This window comes from Dysidea avara, chromosome 2, assembly GCF_963678975.1.
Source record: "Dysidea avara chromosome 2, odDysAvar1.4, whole genome shotgun sequence".
Taxonomy (NCBI): domain Eukaryota; kingdom Metazoa; phylum Porifera; class Demospongiae; order Dictyoceratida; family Dysideidae; genus Dysidea; species Dysidea avara.
This window is the reverse complement of record NC_089273.1, coordinates 37,039,154-37,055,188: the sequence shown is the minus strand read 5'-3', so window position 1 is coordinate 37,055,188 and position 16,035 is coordinate 37,039,154. Positions and strand designations below refer to the sequence as shown.

General features: G+C 36.5%; 1 protein-coding gene across 1 annotated transcript in view; it reads right to left on the bottom strand.

Annotated features, from left to right (window-relative positions):
• Positions 1 to 5,131: 5,131 nt before the first annotated feature.
• The window catches only part of LOC136247224 (uncharacterized), a 137,931-nt gene continuing 127,027 nt past the window's right edge, over positions 5,132 to 16,035 (bottom strand). The window contains exons 29-48 of the mRNA XM_066038860.1: positions 15,546 to 15,705; positions 14,751 to 14,987; positions 14,233 to 14,352; positions 13,445 to 13,667; positions 13,019 to 13,076; positions 10,839 to 10,978; positions 10,527 to 10,740; positions 10,109 to 10,194; positions 9,822 to 9,901; positions 9,632 to 9,709; positions 9,243 to 9,354; positions 9,002 to 9,056; positions 8,878 to 8,917; positions 8,515 to 8,589; positions 8,200 to 8,351; positions 7,404 to 7,475; positions 7,313 to 7,346; positions 6,332 to 6,390; positions 5,773 to 6,058; positions 5,132 to 5,452 (exon numbers count right to left, since the gene is read on the bottom strand). Coding sequence (XP_065894932.1) covers positions 5,435 to 5,452; positions 5,773 to 6,058; positions 6,332 to 6,390; positions 7,313 to 7,346; positions 7,404 to 7,475; positions 8,200 to 8,351; positions 8,515 to 8,589; positions 8,878 to 8,917; positions 9,002 to 9,056; positions 9,243 to 9,354; positions 9,632 to 9,709; positions 9,822 to 9,901; positions 10,109 to 10,194; positions 10,527 to 10,740; positions 10,839 to 10,978; positions 13,019 to 13,076; positions 13,445 to 13,667; positions 14,233 to 14,352; positions 14,751 to 14,987; positions 15,546 to 15,705 — 2,299 coding nt within the window. The 3' untranslated portion in view covers positions 5,132 to 5,434. The remainder of the gene's footprint in view (positions 5,453 to 5,772; positions 6,059 to 6,331; positions 6,391 to 7,312; positions 7,347 to 7,403; positions 7,476 to 8,199; positions 8,352 to 8,514; positions 8,590 to 8,877; positions 8,918 to 9,001; positions 9,057 to 9,242; positions 9,355 to 9,631; positions 9,710 to 9,821; positions 9,902 to 10,108; positions 10,195 to 10,526; positions 10,741 to 10,838; positions 10,979 to 13,018; positions 13,077 to 13,444; positions 13,668 to 14,232; positions 14,353 to 14,750; positions 14,988 to 15,545; positions 15,706 to 16,035) is intronic.

Below are 16,035 nucleotides of genomic sequence, written 5' to 3'. Positions count from 1 at the left end.
ATGCAGTTAAAAGTACATCATAAATAATGAATAATGTTTGAGAAAACTACAAGGCCTAAGGCTTCGCACTCACCGGGAATAGAATCCATGTTGTATGAAGAGACAATCGTATAATGGGCAGGTGCTTTTGTGGAGGTAATAGAAACATACAACGATTCTATATAACACCGATCAAAACAGTTAGCACATGACACCCACAAGACAAGCGAACTACTGTTCATTTATGATTGAAAGTGGGTGACAGCGACTATTTCGATTGGAAGACAAGTGATTGCTACGCCTGCTTAATAAACAACATGATTAGAAGTTGCTACTAATCGCTGGAGGTTATATTAGTTTGCATTGGTTAAACACTTTGATAGTCTTGTTTCTTTAGTCTCGCGTAACTATAGGGTACCTTCACTCATGTATGGGATGAGAGAAAGCCTCACCTGGCAGGCCATTGTGCAAAGAAGGTGCAGTTTCCAACTGGTAAGTTTGTGTGATGATGCATAGCTCTCCACCTGAAGCCTTTTAGTGCCAGGAGTGCCCAGAGTGATCACTGATGATGGGCCCTGAGAAAACTGCATAAATATTCATTATTTATTTATTTATTATTATTATTAGCACTTTACAGTGACCAGCACTGAAGGTCTGACAGCAACATGTGCTGCAGCCTTAGGATTACCTAACCTAATTTCAGGGACTTAGACCTAATGACTTAACTTACTGACTGACTGAAAAGGTGTAACAGAAAAGGGGCCAAAGTAAGGAAAAAATCCCTCCAGCCCCTGGATTCGAACTGCAGGTCACCCAATGTCTAGTCGGGGCCACATTCAGTCTTCCTCCAGGAGGGATGGATTTTCTTCACTGCCAAATTACATTCCACATGCACATACTGAACGCTGATGGAGAGAACAACCACAACATACACAAAATGTGCCCTTAGGCTGATAATTGCTGTGTGCGTGGTTGTACTTGTTATTAACTGCTTTTATTATAATTATGTAGCTACAGTCTGCAGCCATCAGCAATGCTCCACATACTTGTGCACACTGACTTATCCATGAAATTCTGGTACTGCATTTCAGCCACATTAATTTTGTTCTCCAAGTTTTTTTTAGGTCTTGCAACATATCCATGGCATCATGTGATTATTTTAGTACAAATGACCCAGCTCGTGTTAAATATATACATAACTCAGATATCAGTTGTAGGTGATAGACAGTTCAAATACTCTGCTTTTATCCCAATATCACCATGGTCTGCTCTTAGCAACTCCAGCCATGTCTTAATCCAGTATTTTAATCCATCCTCATTTCATGTAACACATGTACATTGTGTACAATTGCATAAAATTAATGTAATAAGTATCCGTTGGATTTACTGCTTGTGGGCATCAGATTCAATACCATTATTCTCACAATTTAAAGTGCAATCTCACATCCTCACATCTCCATGGTCAGATAATCACTGATTGTAATTACATACTAATACATCCCTTATGTTTATGTGCCAGTCAATTCCTCTAGAATTGTATTTCTGTGCATCTTTTCTACCTGCACACACTGTGTTGGCCATGCACTGTTTGTAAATGCCCCATTAGTAGGTTGTCCCGTTGGTGATTGTACTTGGTTGTATTTGCCCTGGGCCTAGTAATAATAATAATAAGTATTGGGATCACTAAAAGAACTGATATACAAATCCTCTACCACTTACACATCAAATATCCATGGTCCAGCTGGTTGACAGATCAACTGATCTGGTAACATTTAACACCTCTCCACTACACTCTCTCTCAGCAAAGTGTAACATGCTATTAGTGACCGCACACATCTCTGACCACATGATCATCCTTGTGGTCTGGACGAATCAGCAGGTCATGTTTTTGACAAACGCATCGAGAGCATGTTGCAGTCAAACCATGTTTACCATAAGTCACAGCATACGTAATACACTAATAAACAAACACACATCAGAATACATTTAATTCATATGCTTGCTCAACATGTCATTGACTTACATTGTATTTTCTTCTGGATGCTTCTCAGTTTCAGGACAATGCGATAAGAGCAAACTTAATGTTACGATATCTGTTCTGAATGGCCTGGTAGACTGCTGTCAGTTCTGGATATCGATGTTCCCACTGCATGGAGTTCTCATTACGACTGTAAGATAGCAAATACTAAACCAATTGTTACATGTGTGCATACGATAGTTTAGTGGTGTACTGAAATGGATTTAAGTGCATGCATGTGTAACTAAACTTGAATATATAGGTCCCTGTACAACGGTTAAAGTTTGGTTTGTGCCTATGGCTGCTGTATGGGAGGACATTTACATGTAGTTAGACAGACATGCACCTCTCTATAAAGGCCAAATATTTCTGGCCTGCAGCTGGTTACATTGTAATTCATCACTTGTATGCTTCACCTAAACGCAAGGAATTGCACTAGATGTATAAGGCTATAACTGTACCACCACCTTCACAAAAGCAATGTATCATAGATGTGTTGCTTAGTTTTCTATGCTCCACTTACACAGTTCAGCAGATAGAGAAAGATAGTCTACTGCTTACTTCGAATTATGGTACAAAAGTGATGGACACTTTCTGTGTTATTCTTACAAACAACAAAGGAGGATAATGGTAAATGTACGATGATATGTACCGCATTGTATCGAATTATGGCCCAGGTGTTTATTTCTTTCAAGCAATTTTTTACCCCGGCTACTAAATGAGACCGGCGACTATGAGATTTATATATTAATACCATACCTGTTTCACTGCCCATACAAAAGTCTCAATATTAGCAGTGAAATTTATCCCGTATTTCACTGACAGCAGTGAAAAAGTTGTAATTGTAATTTCATTGGCTAGAATTTATGTTAACAATGTAGCGCCAATTAGTGTCGACGTGTGTTTAGTACACATAGTGACAAATTGCGTACATAGCAACACTAATGCACAGCATGTGTATATGCAGCGAGTATGGTATTAACTGGGAATAGCATGGGTAGCAGTGAAATTTGAGATAAATACCACTCTTGTTGTATTGGAAATGGTAAATTTCACGAGGCGAAGCCGAGTGAAATTTATCCCCATTTCCAATACAACACTCGTGATATTTATCCCAAATTTCACTGCTACCCATGCTATTACTAGTACGTATCTGATAAACATTCACGGGTCAACTTCTTACCTTGGTGTTGTGCTCTCCTGGACTCTCCTTGATGCTTCTTTCCCTCAGCATATTTCACAGATACCAGCTTAAAAGGAACTCTTACTATAAAATGTTCTTCACTTCATCATTTATAATACCGCCCGGAATTGTTAAAAATGATGGCTGCATATAGAAATTTATTTGAGACCTGGCGTTCATTTTTGTTATGATGTTGCATACTCCTGGTGACTAAACGGGACCAGGCGTTATACAAGACCAGCCTTAATTCGAGGCAATACGGTACTGCAGTATGCCAAAATCTACATATGTACCTGTTGGGTTAAAACATTGTCTAATGTGCAAGCCTGTACCATTAGAAGTTACTAAGTTACACTCATCTAAACTCTGAATACATCAGTTAGTAGTCAGTAACAAGAAATTTCCACCAAAAAAAAAATAAAACAAATTTTGTGGCAACACACAGAAAGTGTTTTGGGTAATACTGAAGATACATGTAATAAAACATTAATAGAAAGAATAAAATTAATAATGATCTTTGACTAGCATTCAAGACTCCTCCAAATGTATGTACTAATTGTACATGAGGAATCCTTCCAAAAAATCTCTATTTAGAGGAAATCTTCAGACATTAGTAAACTTAGCCTTATATAGGCCACCATGGTAACTTTGATTGTGGGATTTAGTTTATAAAACAAACAATTGAAAAACAGCAGTTAATTTTTTATAAAGTAGAGCTAAGGTGTGAAATGTGTTTAATAGACTTGTTTCAAAGCTGTACAATATACAGTTATGACAGTAAGGATATTGTCAACAACTCTGGGTGGCACTATAATATATTGGAACCCAGTAACCAGTAGCTAAGTTTACAGAATACCCTATAAGGCAAAAAATGCTTGTTATAGATACACCTGTCTAATTGGACACTCACTTTAGGAAGAATTGTACTCCATTCTTGGTCATGATATTGACCATCCCTTAGGCAGTGCTGCAATACAAAGAAATGTTCACTGCAATTCTTAATTATGACAACTACAATACATAATGTGAAAATTAACATTTCAAATCTGGAATTAGAGCCTGGTTTTTGGGCTTGCAAATATAAAGCCATACCTACACAAAAAACTACGTTGTAAACAATTGGATGCCGCATAAAAAACAAAAAAAAACAGCCACTAGTTTACGACTTTCTGTAACATAACAACCCTCTGTTGGTACAAGAACATCACTTACTGCTGTCCATGATGTTACTGCTGTCAAATTCAGTAATACATTCTTGTATCCTAGTATGACGTGAGGCCACCATGGCTTTTAACTGGTTCCACCGGTCACAATAACTTTTGGACAAGTCGGTCATCTCCTTGACAACTTTGACACCTAGTTGAAGTTGACGTCGCTGTGATCCCATAATAGCCTCCAGTGGATAAATGTCTGCTTCAAAATGCTTGTAATAATTAAAAGAACTTCATCGAAAAGATCAAATTTCATTTTATTAGCTCCTTAAAAGTGGTATGTGTGTAACATTTCACTATTGCATGAAAACGTGTAAACACTCAGTCTCATCATAGTTATCATAAAAGTGATATGTTACATCCTACAATTGTTAAAGTAGCAAAATGTCACAATCACCCAGCCCTAGACTCAAGTCTAGTGTAGAGGCCATAGGTAACCTAGTCTATGAGCAAATTTACTCAACGCCCATGAAGTTGACCAGTAACGTGCCTGTGGCTGGAAGGCACATATTGCCGGAGTGTCGGTTTATTCCATTCCATTCTGGAGAGTAATGCTAGAATATGCTATTCTGTAGAATAATACTGACCTCAATCCCCTAGTCTATAGTGCAGTCCAGGCACAACCAAAGCGGTAATTATTAAACAACCCTGTAATGTATATAAGTTATGATATTTATAGCAATGATATCAGTTGTTTACTTATTGCTTTCTTCCTACAACTACAGTTTCAGGTTTGCTCTTTTACACTGAAAGTTTTTTTAGATCTAGAATGTAATACTAGTTGTTAATAAAACAGCAAGTGATGTAAACATGTACAAGGTCACTATGACATGATGTGAAGATTGTCCAGTTGAGAATTGTTCGCATTACAATGATTTTAACATTAATACTGTTATCATATAACAGAGAGGTATTAAAAAATAATGTGTGAATATGTACAGAAACTGATATTTATGTGAATTGAAAAAAAAATAGTTGTTCTTATCTGAAATGAATGATGTTGAGTGACGAGGAAAATATGTGACAGGTATTACATCATGGTAACTATTGAGATTGTCTCCTCTATGGTAAGGAAGAAACAACACCGTAACAATTATGTTGTACAGATACCACATGTACACATACAATGTATTGAGGAAGACCAACTCTAGCTACCTTACTATAGATGTATTAAGTAGGACCCCAATAGTTTTACTGAACAATAAAGGTGACTCATATATTACAGAACTTTGTCACAGGTTAATGATCTATTAGAATAAGTGCATATTGTATACTGAAGTGGTTGCACAAAGCTCTACATATGAATGGGCTTCATCAATACATTGCACACAGATAATTTATTTCTAGACTACGAACAGCATTACGAACACAGAGACCCTCACTTTGTCAATGACTTCGCGGAACATTTTAATATGATTCAACAAGCTGAGGTTATGATCCTGCAACAATTGAATTCTCTTCTGTAGACTCTGCTTAGCGCTTTCTGAACTTGGCTCTTGATCATGTGACCTGTTCTCTACAGGTGGGTGTGACAGGTCTTCACTTGGACTAGGAAGTAGGGGCTGGATAGGTGGCATAAGATGAGAATTAGTAGCTGTCCTGTATGTAGTAGTGGCTGGTACTGGTAGAGAACTGGATTTGTTCTTTACTTCAACCTCAGCAGGAAGGCTACATTGATATAAACACAAGAGAACCATTAACCAAACATGAAATGTCTACAACAGGCACAGAAAGTGTTGACAATTTGGTTGTAGGTCGTACTAACCCAAATTCTATACCAGAAGATTTATAGTTCATTCTGTTATGTTATTGCTCACATCATACTCAACTGAATACCATACCGCTTAGTAAGAGTAAATATTAAAAAATGAGCAAAAATATTTTTGTGATCTTAAACACATAATCCTGTCTACACAACATTCAGTACCTTTACTGACTTACTTTTTGCTATTTTCTAACACTTCATATGAAGCAGCAAATCTTTTGGGTTTGGGTTTAACCTGTAATTAAACACATTATACACATTACATATCTGCTGTATATACACTTATAGAATATTGTGTGGGTGAGATCAAAGGAAAAAGTGTACTTTAAAGTTCATAAAGCACACTTTAGAGCAAACAGTGCTTTATAGCCCACAAAGAGTGCTATATTGCACCGCAACAAGTGCTTTAATTGTACAATAAAGCACTCAATAAAACACTCTTTGTGGGCAATAAAGCACAGTTCTAGTGCAGACTAATAGCCCGTGGTGCTCACGCCAGTATGACTAATCACCCAAGCCGGTGAAGGCTGATAGCTCTCGCAGCACTGAGTGATCAATCACCCCAGCCAATACGAGTTCTCCCACTGGATTGCTTTTATAGACATATCCAAATACTTCGATGATGGGTGGGAGAAGGTAATGTTGTTGTTACATTTGTTATTGTAAACGGACAAGTCCTGGAGATATCATGGAAATACTTCACCATGTGTCACAATAGAATTGATTGTGGGTTGTGACCAAAACCTGCCAAAATACGTGAACATCTACGATGCCAAACTATGGTGAACAACGCGTCAGTTACTTTGCTAAACTAGTTTGTGTGCATTCAGGCTGTTAATAATTTGAGCAATGCGTGTTACTTATGAGTCCTAGTGTATAGCTGCAAGCTATAACTAGAAAGTTCCATAAATCAGTTAAAGCATTGATGCGAGTGCTATATAAAAAACAAAGCACAGTTTGGATAACAGAAAGTTCGGATAATTGTGGTGGGATAATAGAGGACCACTGTATAGAGAACAATACTGGTGGAACAATGGATATATAGAGTCCAGTCTTCCTGCAACACAAGCTTCTTTCTTTTAACTCAATTCCTAATTTAAACAATTGTGCAGTACTAATTGCCTTAGTTACATCATCATTAATGCAAGTCTACACACCTCACGTGAATGACCATGACTTGGACCAGGTAACCTACAAATGAGCAACAAGAACAATATCAATATTAATCATGATGGGTTCTCTACTGACCTGTTGTGAGCAGCTAGTGGAGTTGAGGTTGTCCCTGGCACACTCCATGAATCAATGGAGCCTTGTGAAGAACTGTGAGCCAACAACAATATTAGTATAATTTTGTGTGTCTTTCAACACATCAAACAGTTAGTGTTCCACCAATAATTAGATTGGCATCAAATTGGGGCCACTCACACCAAATTTTCATCATCTTAAAATGATGCTATGCTAGCAAAACTTTGGAGCATGACAGGCTGAAAATTGTTTTGAGCATGATTTGTTTTGTTAAACATTGAGTACCTGCAACTTATCACGTTTGCATGACACTAGATCAAGATACTCTAATAGAACAGTCACTGCAAATACATAGCTAACTTGGAATGTATTCACTTTGTTATAACACACTAGTGTAAATAAACAAACAAACAAATCATTTGGCAATTACCGGTATTCGCATCAGTAATATTCACTACTGGGAATTGGTATCGGATCAGCAGGTATTTTTTGTATCGATGGAGCACTACAAGCATGTACGCACATTGTCTAAGTGTTCAAGGCACTATATCCAACAGTAGTACTTTAAAGTATGTATATATAGCTTTGTGATTTATCAAATTTACACTACTTTTTTGTAAACAGTGGCCATTTTTAATAAATTGTACTAATCGACTCCACAACCCAAATGACAAATCTATTATTTATGGTAACATGTAGTGCCGTGTAACAAATTTGTGGAAAGCAGAATGTGTTTGGTTTTTTTTTTGGTTTTTTTTCATATGCACTTTATTTCCCAATTATCAATGAGGATATTCACCTTCTATTACTGTATGATCCATAAGATTCAGCACGCTTTCTTCTGGCAGATGGTGACATAGAGGAGAGACTCTTGAAAGATGACTTTCTTATCAGGCCAACTTTGTGCTTCAACAGCTTCACAACTCCCTTAACATTATCTGGAGCTCTTGACTACAATGTAAAAGAAACATAGTTAACAGTGAGAAAAATGTACAGCAACAAAAATCTACAGTTTTGAGAGCAAAGGAACTGATGCTGTACATTTATGTGCAAACATGCACGAAAGAGAAAAGGTGAACAATTACTGGAGTAGTACACTACACTGATAACTCACATTGTTGAGACAGTATTCATGAACAGAGTGAGCCAGTGTGTGTCCTTTAGATGTCTTACGAGACCAGAAACATTCCTGTAAAGACAGAGCAGTTCTGGCTATGAACATTTAAGAAAATTTCTAAATACAGAAAAAAACACACACACACACAAGAAACTACCACACGTTTTCAATACATAATGCTCAAATTGTACAACTGGACTCCCATATCAAGTGGCGTATCACAAATGATCAAACAAAATTTGGTTGTCCTAATATCCAAACCTTACTACATAGATATTATGTAGCTGCACAAACATCGCAATAATTTTATTATTTATATACTTATGGCTGTTCCACTGTTTCTGCACAATGTTTGCTCACCTGACAAATGTTATAGTTGAAACACTGCAAACAACGATATCTGTAACAAAAAAAAAAAAAAATCATAAAGAATAATACTACAATAGCTAGAGTATCACTGTCATGCAGTTAACATTAAGCATACCTAAATCCCTTGATAGGGTTGACTCTACATATTGAACACTTGACATTGTGTTCCACTGAAATGAAACAAGGACACAATGATTACTATCCAGATCAGAAAAGAAGAACAAGAAAAAAAATGTGTTGCCATACAAAATTAATACATTGTATGCGTGTGCATGTGTACAGTATGTGCTTTTTGACTACACAAGTGTAATATGATATTGGAATTCAACAGAGCTGCTAAGTATGTTCTATCTTACCTTCCTCTGCAGCAGACAGTCTGTGTAGTACTGGTAGCCATCCTAGTGTCTTTGGTTCCTCATTGATCCAATGTAGGAACTGGTTGATGTGAATGAAGTGTGGATTATCAGCCTGTAGAAATGTATAGCATAGTTGATCAGCCGTACGCGTTGATATGAAATAATTACCCTATAGACAAATAATATGTATTACATGCAAACACATATAGACACACATCACACATAAGACAGAAACACACACACACACATAAGACAGAAACACACACACACACATAAGACAGAACACACACACACACACACACACACACACACACACACACACACACACACACACACACACACACACACACACACACACAACACACACACACCTATATGTCATACGTTACCTTGTTGAAACACTCTGCTGCACTATTACTGGCACTTTGTGGGGAACAAAACTCATGTTCGTTGACACTCTCTGGCAACTGTGGTTAAGGTACAAATTTACAATGTATGTGCAAAAGTCAATATTCTACACCAAACCAACTCAAAAGCTTGACAACAGATTATACAAGATACGAAATTATACTCTCTTACTTTTATTAGTTGTTGTAGCAGTTGATTTAGTGTTGGATAATCAGCATAATGGTTCTCATTACATATCAGCTGGAACAATTCTGTAAGAGTAATTAAAACAACGTGATGAAGAGGACCAAGTAGAATAGTACTCTTCTATTTAGAAAATACTGTGAAATTCTAATAGTAAGGTAGTAAGGGCAACACGTATCTAGACTAACACAAATCAAACCATAGATAAGTGTCTTAAGTATCAAGATGTCAAAGTGCTTTTGTTAAGGATTTCTACAGAATACTCAAATACTTACGTCGGTTCTTCTCATCCAGTTTAGCAGAAGTCATCACCACCACCAGACACTGGTAGGCCATTACAGGAACTTTACCAGTGTGATTACTATGGAGGAGATAGGAGGAACAATTACATACATTATAGTAATAGAAGCTTTGCAGTGCAACACAAATAGAATATAACCACAAAATGATAACAGATCACTTACACTATACTGAAAATCTGCTAGCAATCTGTGCTAGCAGTCAAATTAAAAAGATAATTACACCATAGTATCATACACAGTGTAATCTGAACACAGTTTTTAATACTAAAGAAGTCATTATATTGTCAAGGAGAAAACTGCTTTGTTAACAAACTGTAAGTCTCTTTAACGCCTAATATAATAAGCATTGAAATCACTATAAGTACTAACAGACAATTTCTCTACCACTTACACATCAAAAATATCCATGGTCCAGCTGGTTAACAGGTCAACTGATCTGGTAACATTTAACACCTCACCACTACACTCTCTCTCAGCAAACTGGAACATGCTATTGGTGACCGCACACATCTCTGACCACGTGATCATCCTTGTGAGGTCTGGACGAATCAGCAGGTCATGTTTGATGAACGCATCGAGAGCATGTTGTAGTCGAACCATGTTTACTACAAGTCACACAGTAATGTACACATGAACAAACACATTTCAGAATGTATTACATTTATACACTTTCTGTATATCACTCAACATGTCATTGACTTACGTTGTATTTTCTTCTGGATGCTTCTCAGTTTCAGGGCAATGCGATAAGAGGAAAATTTGATGTTACGATATCTGTTCTGAATGGCCTGGTAGACTGCTGTCAGTTCTGGATGCTCCCACTGCATAGAGTTCTCATTACGACTGTAAAATAGCAAATACTAAACCAATTGTTACATGCATACGTACAATAATTTAGTGGTATGCCGAAGTGTAGCTAAGTGCATGAATGTGTAACTAAACTATATAGATCCCTAGAACCTTTGTATAAAAGTTAGCCTTTGGTTTGTGGCCTATGGCTGCTGTATGGAGGATATTGAGTAAGGCAGCCAGCTCTCTACAAAGGCCAAATATTCCTGGCCTGCTTTAGACAGTTTCCATTGTAGTTCATTCTTTGCAAGTTTCTATAACAATCGCACAAAAGCAATGAATTGCACCAGACGTATAAAGCTATATAATTGTACCACAGAATTTATACACCTTTACAAAAAAGCCAATGTATCATAAATGCATTGCTTAGTTTTCAACTATGTTCTGCTTACACAGTTCAGCAGATGGAGAATGATAGCCTACTGAGTTATGGTACGAAAAATGTCTCATTTCTTTTCACCAATAGTGTAGTTATCAATGGCTTTGCATGTTATTTGAATAAAGCAGAAAATGTCAATGACACAAAGGAAGACAATGGCAATCGTATGATGAGTGTAATCTATCTACTGCAGTATGCCAAAAGGTGCGTACCTGTTGGAAATGGCGTCTAATATTAAAAGTGCAAGCTTGTAAGCCTTAGCAGTTATCGAGTTACACTCATCTGAAGTCATCAGTTAATGTCAGTAAGTAGAAAATTTCACAAAAAGAATTAAACAAATTTTGTAGCAACACACTGAAAGTGTTTCGGATAACACTGAAGACATTATTGGGTTGGATTATACCAATACTGCCAAGGAGCTGTTAAGGTACTTATTGCAAGACTGACTTTAGTCAGTATTACTTTCGTGGGAGGATACAAATCATCATGATATATACAATACAGTACTACTGTACCATATAGGCCTAGTACCATATGACAGTTGAAGAAGATATCTGTTTCTAGAATCATTTAGGAACAAAATCAACAGGAAAAAAAGCCTTTGACTTTCTAGTATTCAATAGTGTTGGGTGATATATCGATATTATATCGTATCGTTTGATTTTTTGCTGATATCGAAAAGTATCGATATATTTTCCAAAACTCGATATTTCGATACGATACATCACGTGATTTGATTTAATTTTAAAATGTCTATTTTAGCTTATTTAATAGTTAATTGTAGCTTTCCATTACCTTCAGAAATTTTCTAATTACTGTTACTCTTGTGTATGTGGACAGGAAATCCCCATTGTGTATAGCCATAGCTACCTAATATCAAATTATGTGAAAACTAGCAATTTACACGTGCAAATTAATGTTACAATATCGTATCGAAAAGTATCAATATCGGTAAATTTTAGTCAATATCATATCGTTCTGAAAATCCTGGTATCGCCCATCACTAGTATTCAAGACTCCTCCAAATGTATGTACTAATAGTACTGAGGAATCCTTCCAAAAAATCTGTTCAATTTAGAGTATATAAATCATTCAACATCAATAAGAAAGGGTTAGCTTTATATAGGTCACCGTGGTAACTTTGATTGTGGGATTTAGTTTACAACACTACTGTACTGTTTGATGGTTGAGAAAGACTCTTGTAACCACTCAGAAATAAACAGAAAGAATAACAATGTCTTTGACTTCTAGCATTCAAGACTCCTCCAAATGTATGTACTAATTGTACATGAGGAATCCTTCCAAAAAATCCGTTCTATTTAGAGTAAATTATTGCACAGTAAATAAGTAAGGCTTAGCTTTATATAAGTCACCATGGTAACTTTGATTGTGGGACTTAGTTTATAAAACAAACAATTGAAAAACAACAGTTTATTTTCCATAAAGTACAGCTAAGGTGTGAAACGTGTTTAATAGACTTGTTTCAAAGCTGTACAACGTACAGTTATGACAATCAGACATCAGTGTTATTGTCAACAATCCCAGGTGGCACCATTGGAACACAGTAACAATTAGCTAAGTTTACAGAATATCCTATAAGGTTACACTAAACAAAAAGGCTTGTTATAGATACACATGTTTAACTGGACACTCACTTTAGGAAGAATTGTACTCCATTCTTTGATCTTGACCTAGACCATCCCTTAGGCAGTGCTGCAATATAAAGAAAATTTCACTAAAATTCTAGTAATATGACAACCACACTAAGAATGTAAAATGTGAAAATTAACATTTCAATTCTGCAAATAGAGCCTGCTGGCTTTTGGGTTTACAGATATAAGAATGAGTAATACCATAATAACTGTTAAAAAGAAGTGAATTGTAAAAAAAAAAAAAAAAGGATGTCGCTTTAAAAAAAAAACAGTCAATATAAAGTTCAAGATTTCTGTAACATAACTGGCTTCTGTTGGTGATCGTTTTTCTTTGAGCTCACATTAACACTTTGTTGATGATAACTACCACTATACAACCTTTTGAAGTATGGCTTCAGTGGAATATTAACATACAAGAACATCACTTACTGCTGTCCATGATGTTACTGGTGTCAAACTCAGTAATACACTCTTGTATCCTTGTATGACGTGAGGCCACCGTGGCTTTTAACTGGTTCCACCGGTCACAATAGCTTTTGGACAGGTCGGTCATCTCCTTGGCAACTTTGACACCTAGTTGAAGTTGACGTCGCTGTGATCCCATAATAGCCTCCAGTAGTTCACCCAGTGGATTAATGTCTGCTTCAAATGCCTGTAAGAATTGAAAGAGCTTTATTGAAAATTCAAGTTTATTTTATTTACTCCTTAAAAGTGATCTTGTACAACATTTCACTTTCAAAATGTTGTTAGGTGTTCCCATTAGGGCTGAGCGATACTACTGTTTTAGCGATATATCACGATATTTTGAAAATATCGATATCGCGATATTTCGTTATTAACTATCGTGATACCATGCCTGTACATTACTGTCATTTGTTATGCAGTACTTGGCTAAGAATCCTTGTAAGTGATAAAGTCCACCCACCTGGTTTTCCCTGGAGAGAGGTGTGAACACCACAACATAACCTCAAAGCATGTGTTACAATAACTGTTACTGTAAACAAGAATGATAGTGGCTAGTTTACTATCACCTATAAGGACTTCCTGCAGGAATGCCGAGCAATACAGTATGTAGCAGCAACTATGATTGTCTTATTCATAAGTATCGTGAACTATTCAGTATCGTGAATAGTGGCTTTAGTATCGATCGTGATACTGAAATGGCAGTATCGCTCAGCCCTAGTTCCTATTACAAAACTTATCCATACATCACTCACTTGTTGTGCTCCCAGTTCATCTCTAAGTGTTAGTAGTGATTTACAGTTTGTGATGTCTTCAAAACAACCAAATGACACTTCAGCTTCAGTCAACCTCTGACCCAGTGTGGTACACAGTATCTAATGACACAAGTACAATAGATTAAATGCATACGGAACACACATTTATTAACAGTGATTGCACTATAAAGTCCCTAATATTGTCCTAATAGAACAATCATTGTTAATGGTTATACTGTTTGTGTAGAGTTGATTAAATGGGAATACTGAATAACAATATAACTTTATGCAGTGGTGAATTAAAAAATCACACAATTTTAAAGCAAATATTAGAAATCCCTGATTTCCTGTTAGTTTAAATATTAAGGTGATGATTACACTGGTAATCTTTAAGAAGTCCAGGTCCCATTGTATTCTGACATACAACAAACTGATTTTAATACCTCTATGGGGTAGGGGGTACTTCTATGTACAATGTGTCTATACCATGTTTAATAATAACACACAGGTGGTAGTACCTGACACTGCTTCATTTCAGGGTAAAGATTATCTAGTAGTCCACCCCAATCCTGACATTGTGATAATAATTGTTGCCATCGTCGCTCCACACACAAGTATTGTTGTGTGATCTGCTGCATCACATGATGCTCCTGCTCATCTTCTCCCATCCAGTCCACATCACTCACCAACCTCTTACCAGCTACGATGATCAACTCTATCTTGGGGACCTGTTCCTCTACCTCCTGCCAGAAAGCCTGCATGTTGGTGAACACAGTTATCAATAACATTAACAATATAGATCAGATTAACTATGGGAATTAGTAGGTCATGACAGGATACCAGCTACAGCAGCACTAAAGTCACTTAATTTTGTAAATATCTCTATGTGTGTTCCAATTGAAATACTGCCACATGTTAACAAATTTGAGATACTAGAGATCACCATTATAGTTGCTCTGATTTTCACAGCCTCAACATAAACATATTCTTAGGATTACAATAATCTTGATACTACTTATCGGTTCAAAGGTCTCCAAAAGATGTATGACCTTTTCCAAAAAATAAAATTGTGTTTTGCAAAACGAACAGATTATCATTTGCTTTTAGCAGTGGATATCACATTAGATTGTGGGTTTTAGTAGATAAATTACAAGGCACCTAAAATCACTAGTGTGATATTGGAATGATGTTCATGGTTGAAATAAATTTTCTTGTTTTTATAAACTAATGCACTGACCTATTCAAACACATACAAAGTACAAACACAGGTAGACAGATGTATACTACACAGGTGGACAGACAGACGGACACACCTTATGTATAAGGTACTGGGTCTGCACTTGTGAGAAGTCACTGCCAATTTCCTTCTGTTGGCTCATGTGATCTTCAGCTTGTTTCAGCCATGCTACACAATTAGCTAACTTCTCAACAATGTCTTGTTTCTCCACCAGAACTACTTCAACTGCTTCCTGTCTGCATGTGATGAAGAGTACAATAATATACAGTTTAAAGACATATTCAAGAGCGTATAGAAATACCTGAACTTCCAAGCATTAAATTTTTTCATGGTACACACACAACTACCTATACAGTGCAACTTATAACATGGACACCTTGGAACTGACTAATAACAAAAGTTTTCAGTTTAGTTTATATGCACTAAGAGACCTTAACTAAGTCTGCAGGTGTCCTTACTAAACAGCACAGTCCACACTACTATTTACAATGCAGAAATTTGGTGAATCCATATTATAACATCATTGTAAAATTCTTTATGAAGCACATAACCATTCCATTATGCAG